The 15,176-nt window shown below is 44.9% G+C and overlaps 1 protein-coding gene across 2 annotated transcripts in view; it reads left to right on the forward strand.

The window, feature by feature from the left end:
* The window catches only part of MAU2 (MAU2 sister chromatid cohesion factor), a 96,745-nt gene that overhangs the window by 58,500 nt on the left and 23,069 nt on the right, over nt 1–15,176 (forward strand). For both annotated transcript variants that reach the window (XM_073555136.1, XM_073555135.1), the window contains exons 10-11: nt 9,948–10,051; nt 10,142–10,219. In XM_073555136.1, the coding sequence (XP_073411237.1) occupies nt 9,948–10,051; nt 10,142–10,219 (182 nt within the window). The remainder of the gene's footprint in view (nt 1–9,947; nt 10,052–10,141; nt 10,220–15,176) is intronic.

Below are 15,176 nucleotides of genomic sequence, written 5' to 3' on the forward strand. Positions count from 1 at the left end.
CACTCTGACACCTTGTAGTATTTTAGGGAAAACAGTCTGAGAAGCTGACCAGACACTGTAGAGGGGGGCCTGACTAGTCCAATTCAGCTTCTTCCTGCCCTCCTCCAGTGGAATGTCAAGTCTTGGGTAGTATGCTGCATAGGACTAAATAGGCCTCCCTAATGCCCTGGCTTTTCAAACTACTTTTCTCTATCGCTTCATTGGGGGACTCAGGAAACCATGGGTGTATGCTGCTGACACTATGCACATAAAAAAGTTAGCTCCTCCTCTGTAGTGTACATCCCACTGACTGGCACTAGGTTAGTCAGTTTTGGCTTAGTGTTAGTAGCAGGGCTGTGGAGTCTGAGTCGGAGTTAGTTTTGGTTGGAGTCGGTAGAAATGTACCGACTCCGACTCCAGCTTTAAAAAAAATGTATTAATATTTCATAATTGAACTTTCATATGAATTTTATAAATGTTACTCAAATATATATGTTCTATCAAACAATGAACAACAGTGATAAGCAGTTCTGCTGGAGATAGAGACATTTCTTACTTCTTGTGTGTCACTGTTCTCCACTGCCCTTATCTAATCTTATACTTGGTTAACCTCATGCTGCCCCAACCCCCCTACTTACAATGTATGAAAGTGAAAATGTGTTGCAAATTCTTAGTAGTAAAGCTCCTCCTCTAGACTAGATCATACTAGGTGTGCGTCTTCCAAGCATCTCACAGCTGCCTGCTACTCAGAAGAGGAAGACTGTAAGAAGTATTATCCTTTCAACAAACTTTGCATCAGTTAACTGTGAGTACATGAGGAATAATAACAGTATTACTGACCACTATATCAGTTGTACGACCTGGCAATAATTTTGTACAATTGTTTTTAGGAAAAACAATTGTCATTTGGATTGTGAATGCAGAATTAAAAACCTGAGAATGTCAAAGAAGCATCACATTAAATCAGCTGTATTTGAACATTTCACCATCACTCAAGATAGAAAACATTATGTCTGTCAGTGTATGACAAATGATCCAGACGAAAACAAATGCTGTGAAGCCAAGATGAGTGCATATTCAGGCAAAAATAAAAATGCTCCTACCAGAGCTTCTAATCTAAAGAGACATTTACAGCACTTTCATCCAGAAGTACTGAAAGCAGTGGATGAGAAAGACTGCATCCAAACCAATGAACCAGTGCCCAGCTCTTCCAGCCAAACAAAGGAGCAGAGAACTTTGCAGCCATCAGTTGCAAGATATTTTGTCAGTGACAAAGTTACTGTGACAATGACAGTAGATACATTTAAAAAACAGATCATAGAGCTTGTTGTAAAGGATAGTGTGCCTATTTCATTATTTTCACGACCAGCTTTTGTGTGTCTGAATGGGGAAATGGCCCGCAAGCTTGGTGTTTCTCTGGAGAGAGAGAGTATTAGAAAATTAGTAATCGAAGAAGCTTTTAAACAAAAGGAAGAACTTAAAAAAACTCTCAAGGGACGCTTTCTGTTTCTCAAAATGGATGCCTGCACACGTCACAGAGTGAACTATTTTGCCATCAATGTCCGATTTGTTTGTGACAAAAATGAAATAGTTACCAAGACATTGGCAGTAAAAGACACCAAAGCTCATCACACCAGTGAGTTTCTCCAGGTCTTGGTGGAAAAGGTTCTGCAAGACTATGAACTTAAAAAAGAGCAAGTTCTTTCTGTCGTAACTGACAATGCTTCAAATATGATAAGTACTATTAAGCTAATGAATGAGAGTAATGATGGTGACCAGCAGCTAGAAGAACATTCTGGGTCCACAGACACAGAAATGTTTGAAATAGAGGAACACAGTATTGTAACTGAGGAGCAAACTGAAGTTGCTTCAGATGAACAGCAACATGATAGTTTAGATGATCTTGTTGAAACTGTGTCAATATGTTCTTTCATTCATCACATGCGCTGTGTTGTGCATACGCTACAGCTGGCTATAAGAGACAGTCTGCAAGAAGGACATGCTGCTGCACTGATTGGCAAGGTGAGAAAATTGGCTACTGTTGCCAGAACCCCTAAAGTTGACTCAATTTTGAAGAGACGTGCTGGAAAAGGGGCAATTATTGATCAAGCCACACGATGGGGCAGTACTTACTTAATGATTCAGCGCTTGGTTGAACTGAAAACCTTTCTTGTAGACATGGCTAACCCTCAACTGACGCTAAATGAAAGTCAGTGGAATCAGGTGACTGAGCTGGAAAAATTGCTAGAGCACCCATTTACAGTGACTAAAAAATTACAAGCAGAGGACTTAACTCCAGGTATTTTCTTAAAGGAGTGGAAGAACCTGATGTTTCGCCTGTCCCAAAGAGGAGGGTTAATTGCAAGTGGCATTGCTACATCAATGAAACGGAGAGAGGAGCTACTATTACAAAATAACATTCTTTTGGCAGCTGTTTATGTAGACCCAATGCATCGGATTCTTCTAGATGATCAACAGCTAAGTAAAGGAAAAGAAGCTCTGTTTGAAATAGCAGTAAGGATGAAAGGGTTGCAGAACAGTCAGGAGGAACAAGAAGAATTTGGTCGTCCTGCCACATCTTCACCCTCATCATCAACTGATGAAGAATTTAATTTCGAAAAATATTTGGATCACAAGGACCGTGCAAAGCGTTCCCACATAGAAGAAGAGTCATCCCCATCAAGGAACACAGCCAGTACATTTCAGCAGAATTTTTCATGTGCACTAAAAGAAATTGAGAAATTTGACCGTTCATCAAAAATAACAGTGCAATAAGCGATTCCTTTGTATCCTGACATTGTCAGAGATGTTGCCCGAGTGATTACTGCTTTGCCACCAACACAAGTTAGTGTAGAGAGGTTGTTCTCTGCTCTCAAAATAATTAGATCAGATTTGAGGGCATCCATGAAGGAGGATCTGACAGAGGCAATACTTTTTCTGAGGACAAATTTATAGATTTCTTATTAACTGCATAAAAGTGTTTATTGCATATTTACTTACAGTTTAGAAAAGTTTATAAAAGTTATTTGCTATATTCTAATTGTATTCTAATAAATGTAGTTTTTGCTCTAAGTGGTCTGATTACTTATATGATGGTGAGAAACTAAATAAGCACGATGTTTAATATTTTACAACAGTAAATTTGTTGTTATGAATTGGCCATTTATGAAGGAGTCGGAGCCGGAGTCGGAGCCGGAGCCTGATAAAATCCAGGAGTCGGAGTCGCAACTGTGGCTTACCGACTCCACAGCCCTGGTTAGTAGGAGGTGGACACAGGTTTTTCACTAGACCCATATCTACCTCGGTTTTTGTTGTTTTTCCAGTAACGTTTCTTCTTTTTCAGATGGATCTTCTTTACCTCTGGAGGGATACGGTGTGAACGGTCACAACTGTACTCACGTAGAGACTGAGTACAGCTTGTACTGCCACCCCATATCCTCATACGTCTAGTCGTCAGGACCCCAACACAGAAGAGTATTTAGGTCAGGGTTCCCCAACTACAGTCCTCAAGGCCCACCAACAGATCATGTTTTCAGGATTTCCTTTGTATTGCACAGGTGAAGCAATTATCACCTGAGCAATACTAAGGAAATCCTGAAAACATGACCAGTTGGGGAATCCTGGTTTAGGTTATGTCTAACTGGTCATAGCCCCTGTCTCCTACCCACTCGCCCACCAGAGCCTGTCGGTTTCAGGAGGGATGGATGTCCCTTAATCTAAGAGGCTTGGACGTCTATCTAGCTCCGCCCCTCTTCCCTGCATCATCGGGCGAATGCTTTTCCCGCCGGTTGTAGACGTGCCCCCTCATCTTAATAGCTCCTCCCTTTCTCCTAGTGCCCATTGTTAGTTCCAACCCTTCTCAAAGCCACCACAATTAGCTCCACCCCTTCTTGGGGCTTCCGCTGTTAGCTCCACCCCTTCACGGAGCAGCTCCGCCCCCTTTTCCTGGCCTCATTGTAAAAGTTCTTCTGCACATGTCTCCCTTTCCTCCAGTGGTGTGGAATCTCCCTGCACTTTTCACTGTGGGCCCTCCTCTTCCTCCCTGTGGTCACCATTTCCCACCATCGGAACCCGGAAGGTGGTTTTCTCTGCAGGAAGTTCTGCATTTACTCCTGCAACTATCCTGGAACTCCCTCTACAGCAGGGGTCCCAAACACGCGGGCCGCATGCTGCCCCTGAGGCAGGCATCTGCGGCCCACGGTGCACCACATGTCTCACTCCCTGAGCAGGGGGAAGGCACGCATTCAGGAGCGGTGATGGCATTGGCTGTTCTGTGTGCACACACTGCATAGGACCTGTGATGAGGTCACATGAGGGGGGGAGTCAGGGGTCACATGATCAGGAGCCTCAGTGTGTGCAGGACGGACGCTGCTGTCTGTGTGCTGGTTGTCATGTTACTAGATGAAGGTAAGTTTATGCGTGGGGTCAGGAGGGGGGTGTACAGGGTGGATGGAGCAAAGCCCTGTGTGTACGAGGTGTACGGAGCGGAGCCGCGTGTGTACGAGGTGTGTGGAGCCGCGCATGTACGAGGTGTATTAAGTTTAAAAGGAATGTGGCCCAACAGCTCAAATTTTTTTTTTTTTTTTTTTTTTAATGTGCGGCCCATTTACTCTGCCGAGTTTGAGAGCCCTGCTCTACAACCTGGAAACAGACAGGACCGAGCATCTTCTTGTATCTCTGCTCTACAGACTGACACGCTCTTCAGCATATATAACTTTCTGTCCCCTAACCTTCTGACATTAGTGGGTCTGCTTATCATTCCTAATCCTAAAGGAGAGCGCTCTCGCCCACTTTGTCTGCTCTTCATGTAATTGCAAGCTCCCCTCAGGACAGTCCTCGGCCTTCTGTCAGGACTGCAGCAGCCCCCCCGTGCCTGCCACCCAGGAGTCCCCTACTGCAGGAAATAGTGGTGCCCCTATCCCATTGTGGGCTACCTCTGTCACAATCTGTGGCGGACCTCACCAAGGTTTCGCAGATCCCGGTGTCCGCTCTTGACCAGTTGTCCCTTCCTGCCTCCGTTGTTGTTAGTGGATCGCAGAACTCACCAACTGTGCCTACCAACATGGGCTGTAAGAAATCCAGGCAGGAGCATCGTTCTAGGTTCTCCTCCCGAATAACAGGCGGTTTCGAGGAGCGGAAACTGCTACAGAACCCGCAGAACAGGCGGTTTCGTTTAGACGGTCGAGACCAGCTGTCAAGGTCTTTGCCACACCTAGAAAATTTGAGGAGGCACTTTCCAGAGAACGAAATAACCCGACCAGACGCTTCCAAAGAGTGAAGTGCCTCGTCATCCTATATCCCTTCTCCCCAGAGCTCACGGTGAATTGGACCGCTTCTCCAACTGTGGACCCTCCAGTTTTCAGATTATCCACCAACACGGTCCTCCCGCTCACGAATGGAGCATCCCTCAATGACTCCAATGACAGGATCATAGAGTCTTTTGCTAAGTCTTCCTTCGAAGTGACTCCTTCTACATGGTGCCCTGCCTTTGCCACCACCTGGGTATCAAAGTCCATAGCTGCATGGGCTAAGCAACTCCATCAGGGCATTCTTGCTGGAGCCCGTCCAGAGGAATTGGCCGACCTCACGTGCCGAATTTCTCATGCAGGGAAAGTACATGGTATCTACCTCTTACGACGCCGCTTCGTGCGCTGCTCAGTCGTTCAGCAATATTGTGGCCATGCGACGGGCTATTTGGCTTAGGGCAGGGATCCCCAACCTGTAGCTCGGCAGCCACATGTGACTCGCGATCTCATGAATTGTGGCTCGCGGCTGTCTGCTAGCTTGGTGCATTAGGTCCAGGTCTAGCAAAGAGCTATGAAAAGCGCTTCTCAAAATGGTGAATTTTGTGAGTAGTCCGGCACAGAAGAGTAAATCTGGATGCACATATACTGGTGTTAGGGGTAAGAGATAATTTAATGATGGTACACTGGAGACAGGATGATCGGTCAGAGGAGGTGCTTGAAGCTGGATACTACAGTGTGGTGGGAGTGCTTGATGGGAGAATACTGAAGGGGGGAATATGGGAACCATTGGATCTTTGTATAGTGCTTCTGTGGAAACGCTTTGGGTGTCATTATACCCATAATAGAGGCTTTGGTTGCCACTAATGTGAGGGAGTGTGAGACCTGGATTTGGCTTGCGACCATCTCTCAAAGCTGAACATGGCTCGTGACCTTCTCTGAGCTAGATATAGCTAGCAACGCTCTCTCAGAGCTGGATGTGGCTCTCAAGGTCACAAAGGTTGGGGACCACTGGCTTAGGGTGTGGCAGACGGACTTGTCTTCAAAAAAATCACTTTCCAGCTTACCTTTACAGGATTCCCGTCTATTTGGCTCCAGGTTGGACCAAATTATTAAGGAGGCCACCGGAGGGACAAGCTCCTTCCTTCCTCAGTCCAAACCTCACCAGCTTCCTCTGAAGCGTAGGTTTTGCCGTTTCGGAGGATTTTTCCTGCCAGGATAGGAAAAGAGCTTTCTTTAAACCCACCCCCTCCTGGCCTCCCGGTAACGCGCAGGGTAGATCTACCAAGTCTAGACCTGGCAGATCTTCCTCTGCATAACTCATCTCCAGATTCCAGGGAATCTTCCAGGATGTGCGGCCGTCTCTGGTGTTTCAGAGACCTCTGGCTCGCCTTGGTAGGAGACGCATGGGTCAGGAAGGTTGTATCCTCAGGATACGAAATAGATTTCGTTTTGCGGCCCCGAGATCAATTCTTCAAATTTTCTTTTTCCAAGAGATGGTTCTATGGTTCCGGGGTTCTTTGCGTCCATTGCCTCCCTTCTCCGTTCAGGTGTCATTGTTCCTGTCTCAGACGAGGAATGTTTCACAGGGTTCTATTTGAACCTTTTTGTTGTGCCAAAGAAGGACGACAGGGTCGTTGGTCGGCAGAGGAATCTTCTCTGCCGATCAACATCCTTAGGATACGGGCCATTCTTCTGTCCCTCTTCCACTGGAAAAGGCTTCTCAGGGATCTGCAAATCCGTATCCAAACGAACAATGACACGGTGGTGGCATATGTTCATCACCAGGGAGGAACTCTGAGTCCTTTGGCGATAGCTGAGATATCCAAGATTCTCCTCAGGGCAGAGGCGACAGTTCTGGTGATTTCCACAGTACATGTCCCTGGCGTGCACAATTGGGCCACTGACTTTCTCTGCCGTCAGGGTCTTGCGGCGGGAGAGTGGACTCTGCATCAGGAAGCCTTCCATCAAATTTGCCTTCAATAGGGTACTCCGGATGTGGACCTCATGGCGTCCCGGCTGAACAGGAAGGTTCCACGGTTCGTTTCATGGTCCCACAATCCTCTCATGGAGGGTGTTGATCCTCTGGCAATACCCTTGTCACAGTTTGCTCTTCCCTATCTGTTTTCTCCCCTCCCCCTTCTTCCAAGGATGTTGAAGAAGACCAAGATGGAATGGGTGCCAGTCATTCTGATTGCATCGGATTGGCCCAGGAGTTCTTGGTTCGCAGAGCTCATCAATCTTCTCGCGGACGCCCCCTGGAGGCTTCCAGACACTGGATCTTCTGTCCCAAGGACTGATCTGCCACCATAATTCTCGGTTGCTCGATTTAACGGCGTGGCTGTTGAAACCGCAGTTCTGAAAGCGTCCGTATTTTCAGATCGGGTGATTCGGACCATGAGCCAGGCTAGAAAGCCTTCGTCGTCCTCGGTCTATTAATGGTCCTAGAGAGCCTATTTCAGCTGGTGTGAATCTAATTATACCCCGCCTATGTCCTTTCCTCTCCCTTCCATTCTGGCGTTTCTCCAGTCGGGACTTGACGCTGGTGTGGCTCTTAGTTCGCTAAAGGGCCAGGTGTCAGCGCTTTCTATTCTTTTTCAGAAAAACCTATCCTCCCATTCTCAGGTCAGAACTTTTCTCCAAGGAGTAGAGCATGCTGTGCCCCCGTACCGGACACCTGTGGACCCCTGGGACTTAAGTCTGGTCCTGGAGGCCCTTAGGAGTTCTCCTTTTGAACGTCTCCGAGAGTCTCTCTATCCTTTCTGTCTTGGAAGGTGATGTTTCTTGTGGCCATCACCTCCATTATGCGTGTCTCTGAATTGGTGGCTCTTTTCTGTGCCCCCCCCCCCTTTCCTTGCTCTCCACCAGGACAAGGTGGTTTTGTGGCCTCTACCTTCTTTCCTTCCCAAGGTGGTGTCCGCTTTTCAGCTAAATGAGGGTATTGTCCTCCCTTCGTTTTGCCTGGCTTCGACTTATCCTTTGGAGCATTCACTGAACAGGTTAGACCTGATCAGGGCTGTACAGGTCTATTTGGCCTGCCAGCCTCCAAGGCTACGATTGCTCGCTGGATCCGGAATGCAATTTTGGAGGCATACCAGGTCAAGAACAGAGTGCCTCCCCCCTGGGATTAAGTAAGGCACACTCTACCCAGGCAATAGGCGCCTCCTGGGCGATACACCATAGGGCATCCGCTCTGCAACTCTGCAAAGCGGCAACCTGGTTTTCCATCCACACGTTTGCCAGATTTTACAGGGTCCATACCTACGCTTCGGCGGACGCCAGCCTAGGTTGAAGGATCTTGCAGGTGGAATTGGTGAGTTCTCCTACCTGAACAGAGTTTCTGCTGTTCCCTCCCCAGGGACTGCTTTGGGACGTCCCATGGTTTCCTGTGTCCCCCCCAATGAAGCGATAGAGAAAACAGGATTTTTCGTTACTCGATATAAAATCTGTTTCTCTGAGCCTTCATTGGTGGACACAGCACCCTCCTATATTTATCAGCTCTACTTACTGTGTTATATTATTACAGTTTGAGTTGTTTGTTTCTTTTTACTTGTGCTTCTCCTACTGCTTTCTCAGTATTTGATTAACATAGTGCCAGTAGATGGGATCAACACTGCAGAGGAGGAGCTATGTTTTTGTGCATAGTGTCAGCCTCCTAGTGGCAGCAGCATACACCCTTGTTTTCCTGTGTCCCCCAATGAAGGCTCCGAGAAACAGATTTTACAGTGAGTAACCAAAAATCCTGTTTTTGTCTGAATGTAGCTTTTTTCCTGTTTGCACAGCCAGGCTCTAAATAATGCTGTTCATGGAGCTGAATCAAATGACATGTTCCCTTTAAAGGGTCATAAACAAAACAATCCTGTACACTGAGCGAGCCCATGCCATAATACAAGAAGCCTACAGGGCTCTAGCGTATTGTTCAGGAACACCATTGCCTCTGCCGTATTGGCTCTGTCTGACACTGCATTCTATTCAGGAAGTGGTGTTTCTATGGAAGAATACTGCAATACTTTATATCATGTTACAGCCAAATAGTGTTGTTTTTTTTGTTTTTTTTTAATTAATACAACGTTACACAGAAAAGTCATTAGTGTGTGAGCAGCTGGAGACGTACAAATGGTACAATAAAGGTCTGATTTGCCAATTGTTGTAGAGCTCTAATACATCTGCATGCATGAGCCCTAACTTTGTCATTCATAGTACTGTCCATTGTAGTAAGGAGTAATAGCAGCTGCCTCTTCTCACCTTGTAAGAACAGGAATAGAATCATTTTGCCGTGACAGAATTGCATCCTAAGATATATGTACCAAACGTCAATGAAGAAAATAGTTTATTTCCTCCATTACAAGTTTGTACTCAAAACCTAAAACTCTAATATGTCTTAACCATTTCCGTAATTGTATCCACATCACCTGTGGAAAATGCTAAAGCTGTCTAAATAGTAGTATTTAAATTAATTTTTATTTTCTCCTTATACGATTATTAGGCACTAAATTAGTTATTTTGCATTTGATAAACACCACAGTGTCCTTTTTTTTGTATTTTTTAGTTCCCATAACTCTTAAGCTTTGCTCTGTGACTAAAATATACCAATATTTGGCCATGCTTGGTGCCAGTGTATTCTGTACAGCCGACCACCAGTTAACGCCTACAGTTCATCCATTATACAGCTGCAATGCACCACAGGCTATCTAACGTATTTGCTTTTACACCTTTCTGTTGCAGTGTTGGATAGCAGCCCAATCTTATCCTCCTTCCAAGTAATTCTGCTGGAGCACATAATCATGTGCCGCCTGGTCACAGGCCACAAAGCCACAGCCTTACAAGAGGTAATGCATCAAACACAGGCGCTTAAATTCATTCTTTGAGACTAGGCATATCACAACGTCTTTATTTTGTTTTCTTTTATTTCCTTTTAGATCTCTCAAGTCTGTCAGTTATGTCAGCAGTCACCCAGGCTTTTTTCTAACCATGCAGCTCAGCTACACACATTACTGGTAAGTAAGGGCCACTTACGGGTTTCTTTAACTTCTTAGTAACCAAGCTAATTTTGACCTTAGTGACTAGGCCAAATTTTACAATTCCGATCATTGCCACTTTATGTGGTTAGAACACATTGTACTTCATGATAGTGTAAACATTTCTTCAATATGACTTGCCTTTATGTATGAAAAAAACAGAAATTAGGCAAAAACTTTTAATTTTCGTGCCTTTAAAATAAGTTATGTCACACAAAATAATAAATAAAATTTCCCACTTGTCTACTTTACATCAGCACAATTTTGTAAACAGTTTTTTTTTTTTTTTTTAAGTTAGAATGGTTAGTTGACCATCACATTTGAAGTGACTTGGAGCCTATATGACAGTACCCAAAAGTGAAACCATTCTAAAATCTGCCCTCAAGGTGCTCAAAACCACATTCAACAAGTTTATTAATCCTTCAGTTGTTCCACGAGAACTGAAGCAACATGGAAGGAAAAAATGAACATTTAACTTTTTCACAAAAAATTTACTTTAGACCCCATTTTTTTTTATTTTCACAAGGGTAACCAAAAAAAAAAATGGACCCCAAAATTTGTTGTGCAATTTCTCCTGATTATGCCGATATCTCATATGTGGGGGAAGTCCACTGTTTGAGCGCACAGCAGGACTCGGAAGGGAAGGAGCACCATTTGACTTTTTGATCGCAAAATCGGCTAGCATCAAGAGTGGACACCATGTCATGTTTGGAGAGGCCCTCATGTGCCTAAACAGTGGAACTCCCCCACAAGTGACCCCATTTTGAAAACCACACCCCTCAAGGATTTTATAGAGCTGTATAGTGAGCATTTCGAACCCACAGGTACGACACAGAATTTGATAACATTGGGTCGTCATATTGAATATGTTGTCATTAGTATCCCCACCCCGAATGTTTCGCTGTTAGACACTCAAAAAAAAAAAAAACATTAAAACCATGCTGGGATCTGCGATACTCCATGCAAACCCGATGCAGACTAGAGTAGGGAGCAGTTGCGCTCAACACTTAGCCATCACAGCAGCAGCATATTTTTTTTTTTTTTTTTTTATATGATCTTTTGAAAAAACCTCAATTCTAACCTCATCATTATTTGCAAAGAGTGGAAAAAAAATTAGTTTTGTTTTTTTATAATTGTTATCTAACTAGGGGGGTGACAAAGGGAGATTTGATTTGTTGTTTTTTTTCTTTTGATCACTGTGATCGGGTCTATCACATTGATCAAAAGAAACCAATAGGAAAAATTCCCTATTGTTGCCGGGTACTGGCCGGCAGATCTCGGCGGGCATTTCTCTCTTTTGATATGTTAGATCATATCAGAGGAAAGAGAAATTAATTGTAAATTGGATTTTTTATGATTGCCGTTATTTGGTGAATAACAGCGATCACATAACAGGGAACCATAAAAACTGGCCCTGATCATGTTTTCTGGGGTCTCGGCTATCCCCGGTAACTGAGAGCCTGGAGATTTTCTGACAGGGGGCGCTATACCCTTATTTCTCAGCACCTTTGTGTATGTGTATATCCGTGTTAGCCAGTATTCATTCCAAAAAAGGCAGCACTCCATAGTAACTTTTTTCAAAGTGGTAGGTGAGTTTTTATTCAGCCCACATATCAAGGCAACGTTTCGGCTCAACTGAGCCTTTCTCAAGCAGTGTTAGCCAGTAGGTAGAAAAATATTTAGAATTGAGAGTCCTCAGTGGTTGATACGTTTTAATGGCTAACTGAACAGATGGTAACCTATTGCAAGCTTTCGAGACTACTCAAGAGACCTGAGTAGTCTGGAAAGCTTGCAATTTGATACCATCTTTTCAGGTAGCCATTAAGACGTATCAACCACTGAGGACACGCAATTCTAAATATATATTTTCCATTCCGACGTTGGGCGTAATGGTATTTCCACGTCGGAATCCCTCCCTTTGATATGGGCTCCGGCACTGAACCCACATGTTACTTGGCACATGTCAGCTGTCTTGATTAGCTGTCATGTGCCACTAACAGCCGCGGGTGTAATCGCAAACCACCCGTGGCTGTTAACCTGTTAAATGACTGTCAGTCTTTGACAGTGGCATTTAACGTGCACTTCCCATAAGCACGCCGGAAATCCAGCCCTCCAGTGACCCCGTCATGTGATTGCGGATCACTGATGATTTGCCATGACAACCAGAGGAGTCCAGCAGACCTCTATGGTTGTCACTGCCGGATTGCAAGTGAGCATTTCTGCTACATACAGGCAGTCTGATCATCGCCTGTATGTAACAGAGCCAATCAGACAACTGCAGCTGGTACAATTGAAGCATGCAATATGTATGTATGTGTGTATGTATGTGTATATGTATATATATGTGTATATATATATATATATGTGTATGTGTGTGTGTGTGTATATATATATATACAGTGGGGCAAAAAAGTATTTAGTCAGTCAGCAATAGTGCAAGTTCCACCACTTAAAAAGATGAGAGGCGTCTGTAATTTACATGATAGGTAGACCTCAACTATGGGAGACAAACTGAGAAAAAAAAATCCAGAAAATCACATTGTCTGTTTTTTTTTCATTTTATTTGCATATTATGGTGGAAAATAAGTATTTGGTCAGAAACAAGCAATCAAGATTTCTGGCTCTCACAGACCTGTAACTTCTTCTTTAAGAGCCTCCTCTTTCCTCCACTCATTACCTGTAGTAATGGCACCTGTTTAAACTTGTTATCAGTATAAAAAGACACCTGTGCACACCCTCAAACAGTCTGACTCCAAACTCCACTATGGGGAAGACCAAAGAGCTGTCAAAGGACACCAGAAACAAAATTGTAGCCCTGCACCAGGCTGGGAAGACTGAATCTGCAATAGCCAACCAGCTTGGAGTGAAGAAATCAACTGTGGGGCAATAATTAGAAAATGGAAGACATACAAGACCACTGATAATCTCCCTCGATCTGGTTCTCCACGCAAAATCCCACCCCGTGGGGTCAGAATGATCACAAGAACGGTGAGCAAAAATCCCAGAACCACGCGGGGGGACCTAGTGAATGAACTGCAGAGAGCTGGGACCAATGTAACAAGGCCTACCATAAGTAACACACTACGCCACCATGGACTCAGATCCTGCAGTGCCAGACGTGTCCCACTGCTTAAGCCTGTACATGTCCGGGCCCGTCTGAAGTTTGCTAGAGAGCATTTGGATGATCCAGAGGAGTTTTGGGAGAATGTCCTATGGTCTGATGAAAACAAACTGGAACTGTTTGGTAGAAACACAACTTGTCGTGTTTGGAGGAAAACGAATACTGAGTTGCATCCATCAAGCACCATACCTACTGTAAAGCATGGTGGTGGAAACATCATGCTTTGGGGCTGTTTCTCTGCAAAGGGGCCAGGACGACTGATCCGGGTACATGAAAGAATGAATGGGGCCATGTATCGTGAGATTTTGAGTGCAAACCTCCTTCCATCAGCAAGGGCATTGAAGATGAAACGTGGCTGGGTCTTTCAACATGACAATGATCCAAAGCACACCGCCAGGGCAACGAAGGAGTGGCTTCATAAGAAGCATTTCAAGGTCCTGGAGTGGCCTAGCCAGTCTCCAGATCTCAACCCTATAGAAAACCTTTGGAGGGAGTTGAAAGTCCGTGTTGCCAAGCGAAAAGCCAAAAACATCACTGCTCTAGAGGAGATCTGCATGGAGGAATGGGCCAACATACCAACAACAGTGTGTGGCAACCTTGTGAAGACTTACAGAAAATGTTTGACCTCTGTCATTGCCAACAAAGGATATATCACAAAGTATTGAGATGAAATTTTGTTTCTGACCAAATACTTATTTTCCACCATAATATGCAAATAAAATGAAAAAAAACCAGACAATGTGATTTTCTGGATTTTTTTTTCTCAGTTTGTCGCCCATAGTTGAGTTCCACCTATGATGTAAATTACAGACGCCTCTCATCTTTTTAAGTGGTGGAACTTGCACTATTGCTGACTGACTAAATACTTTTTTGCCCCACTGTATATATATATATATATATATATATATATATATATATATATATATAGATTAAGGCCTGATGCTATCGCATCGGGAGGATAGTGACACACCTCTTGCCATGTTAACCCTCAACACACACACCTCCTCACCACACACTCCTCTCACCTTTCACCATCTCCACTCACGTCCCCCCCCCTCTTTCACTCCACATACGACCCTTTCTCTCACTCCGTCTCTCATACTCACGCCGTCATCGCCGCTGCTCCACGATCCCCGACATCATCTTCCGCCGGCGCCATCCTGGATCCAGACGTTGTCCACGCCGGCGACATGTTCTTGCGGCGACGCCATCTTGAGTATCGCGAAATCCCGCAATACTCAAGATGGCGTCGCCGCAAGAACATGTCGCCGGCGTGGACAATGTCGGGATCCAAAATGGCGTGAGCGAAATCTCGTGAGATTTCGCCGACGCCATTTTGGATCCCGACGTCGTCCATGCCAGTGACATGTTCTTGCGGCGACGCCATCTTGAGTATTGTGAAATCCCGCGATACTCAAGATGGCGTCGCCACAAGAACATGTCGGCGGCGTGGACAACGTCTGGATCCAGGATGGCGCCGGCGGAAGAAGATGTCGGGGATCGTGGAGCAGCGGCGATGACGGCGTGAGTATGAGAGACGGAGTGAGAGAAAGGGTCGTATGTGGAGTGAAAGAGTCAGTGGACGTGAGTGAAGATGGTGAAAGGTGAGAGGAGTGTGTGTTGAGGAGTGGTGTGTTGAGGGTTAACATGGCAAGAGGTGTGCTGTGACGTCACCAGTTACAACTGGACGGAAGTTGTTACAACCCGGAAGCTGCTTAGCGCATTTATTATTATAGATAAAAAATGCCCAAATCACGCCCCATTCAAAATGAAACAATAAATAAAAAAATCAAACATACACATATTTGGTATCGC

Source organism: Dendrobates tinctorius, unplaced genomic scaffold (assembly GCF_039654945.1).
Source record: "Dendrobates tinctorius isolate UK_male_01 unplaced genomic scaffold, ASM3965494v1 ptg000219l, whole genome shotgun sequence".
In the NCBI taxonomy this organism is placed as follows: domain Eukaryota; kingdom Metazoa; phylum Chordata; class Amphibia; order Anura; family Dendrobatidae; genus Dendrobates; species Dendrobates tinctorius.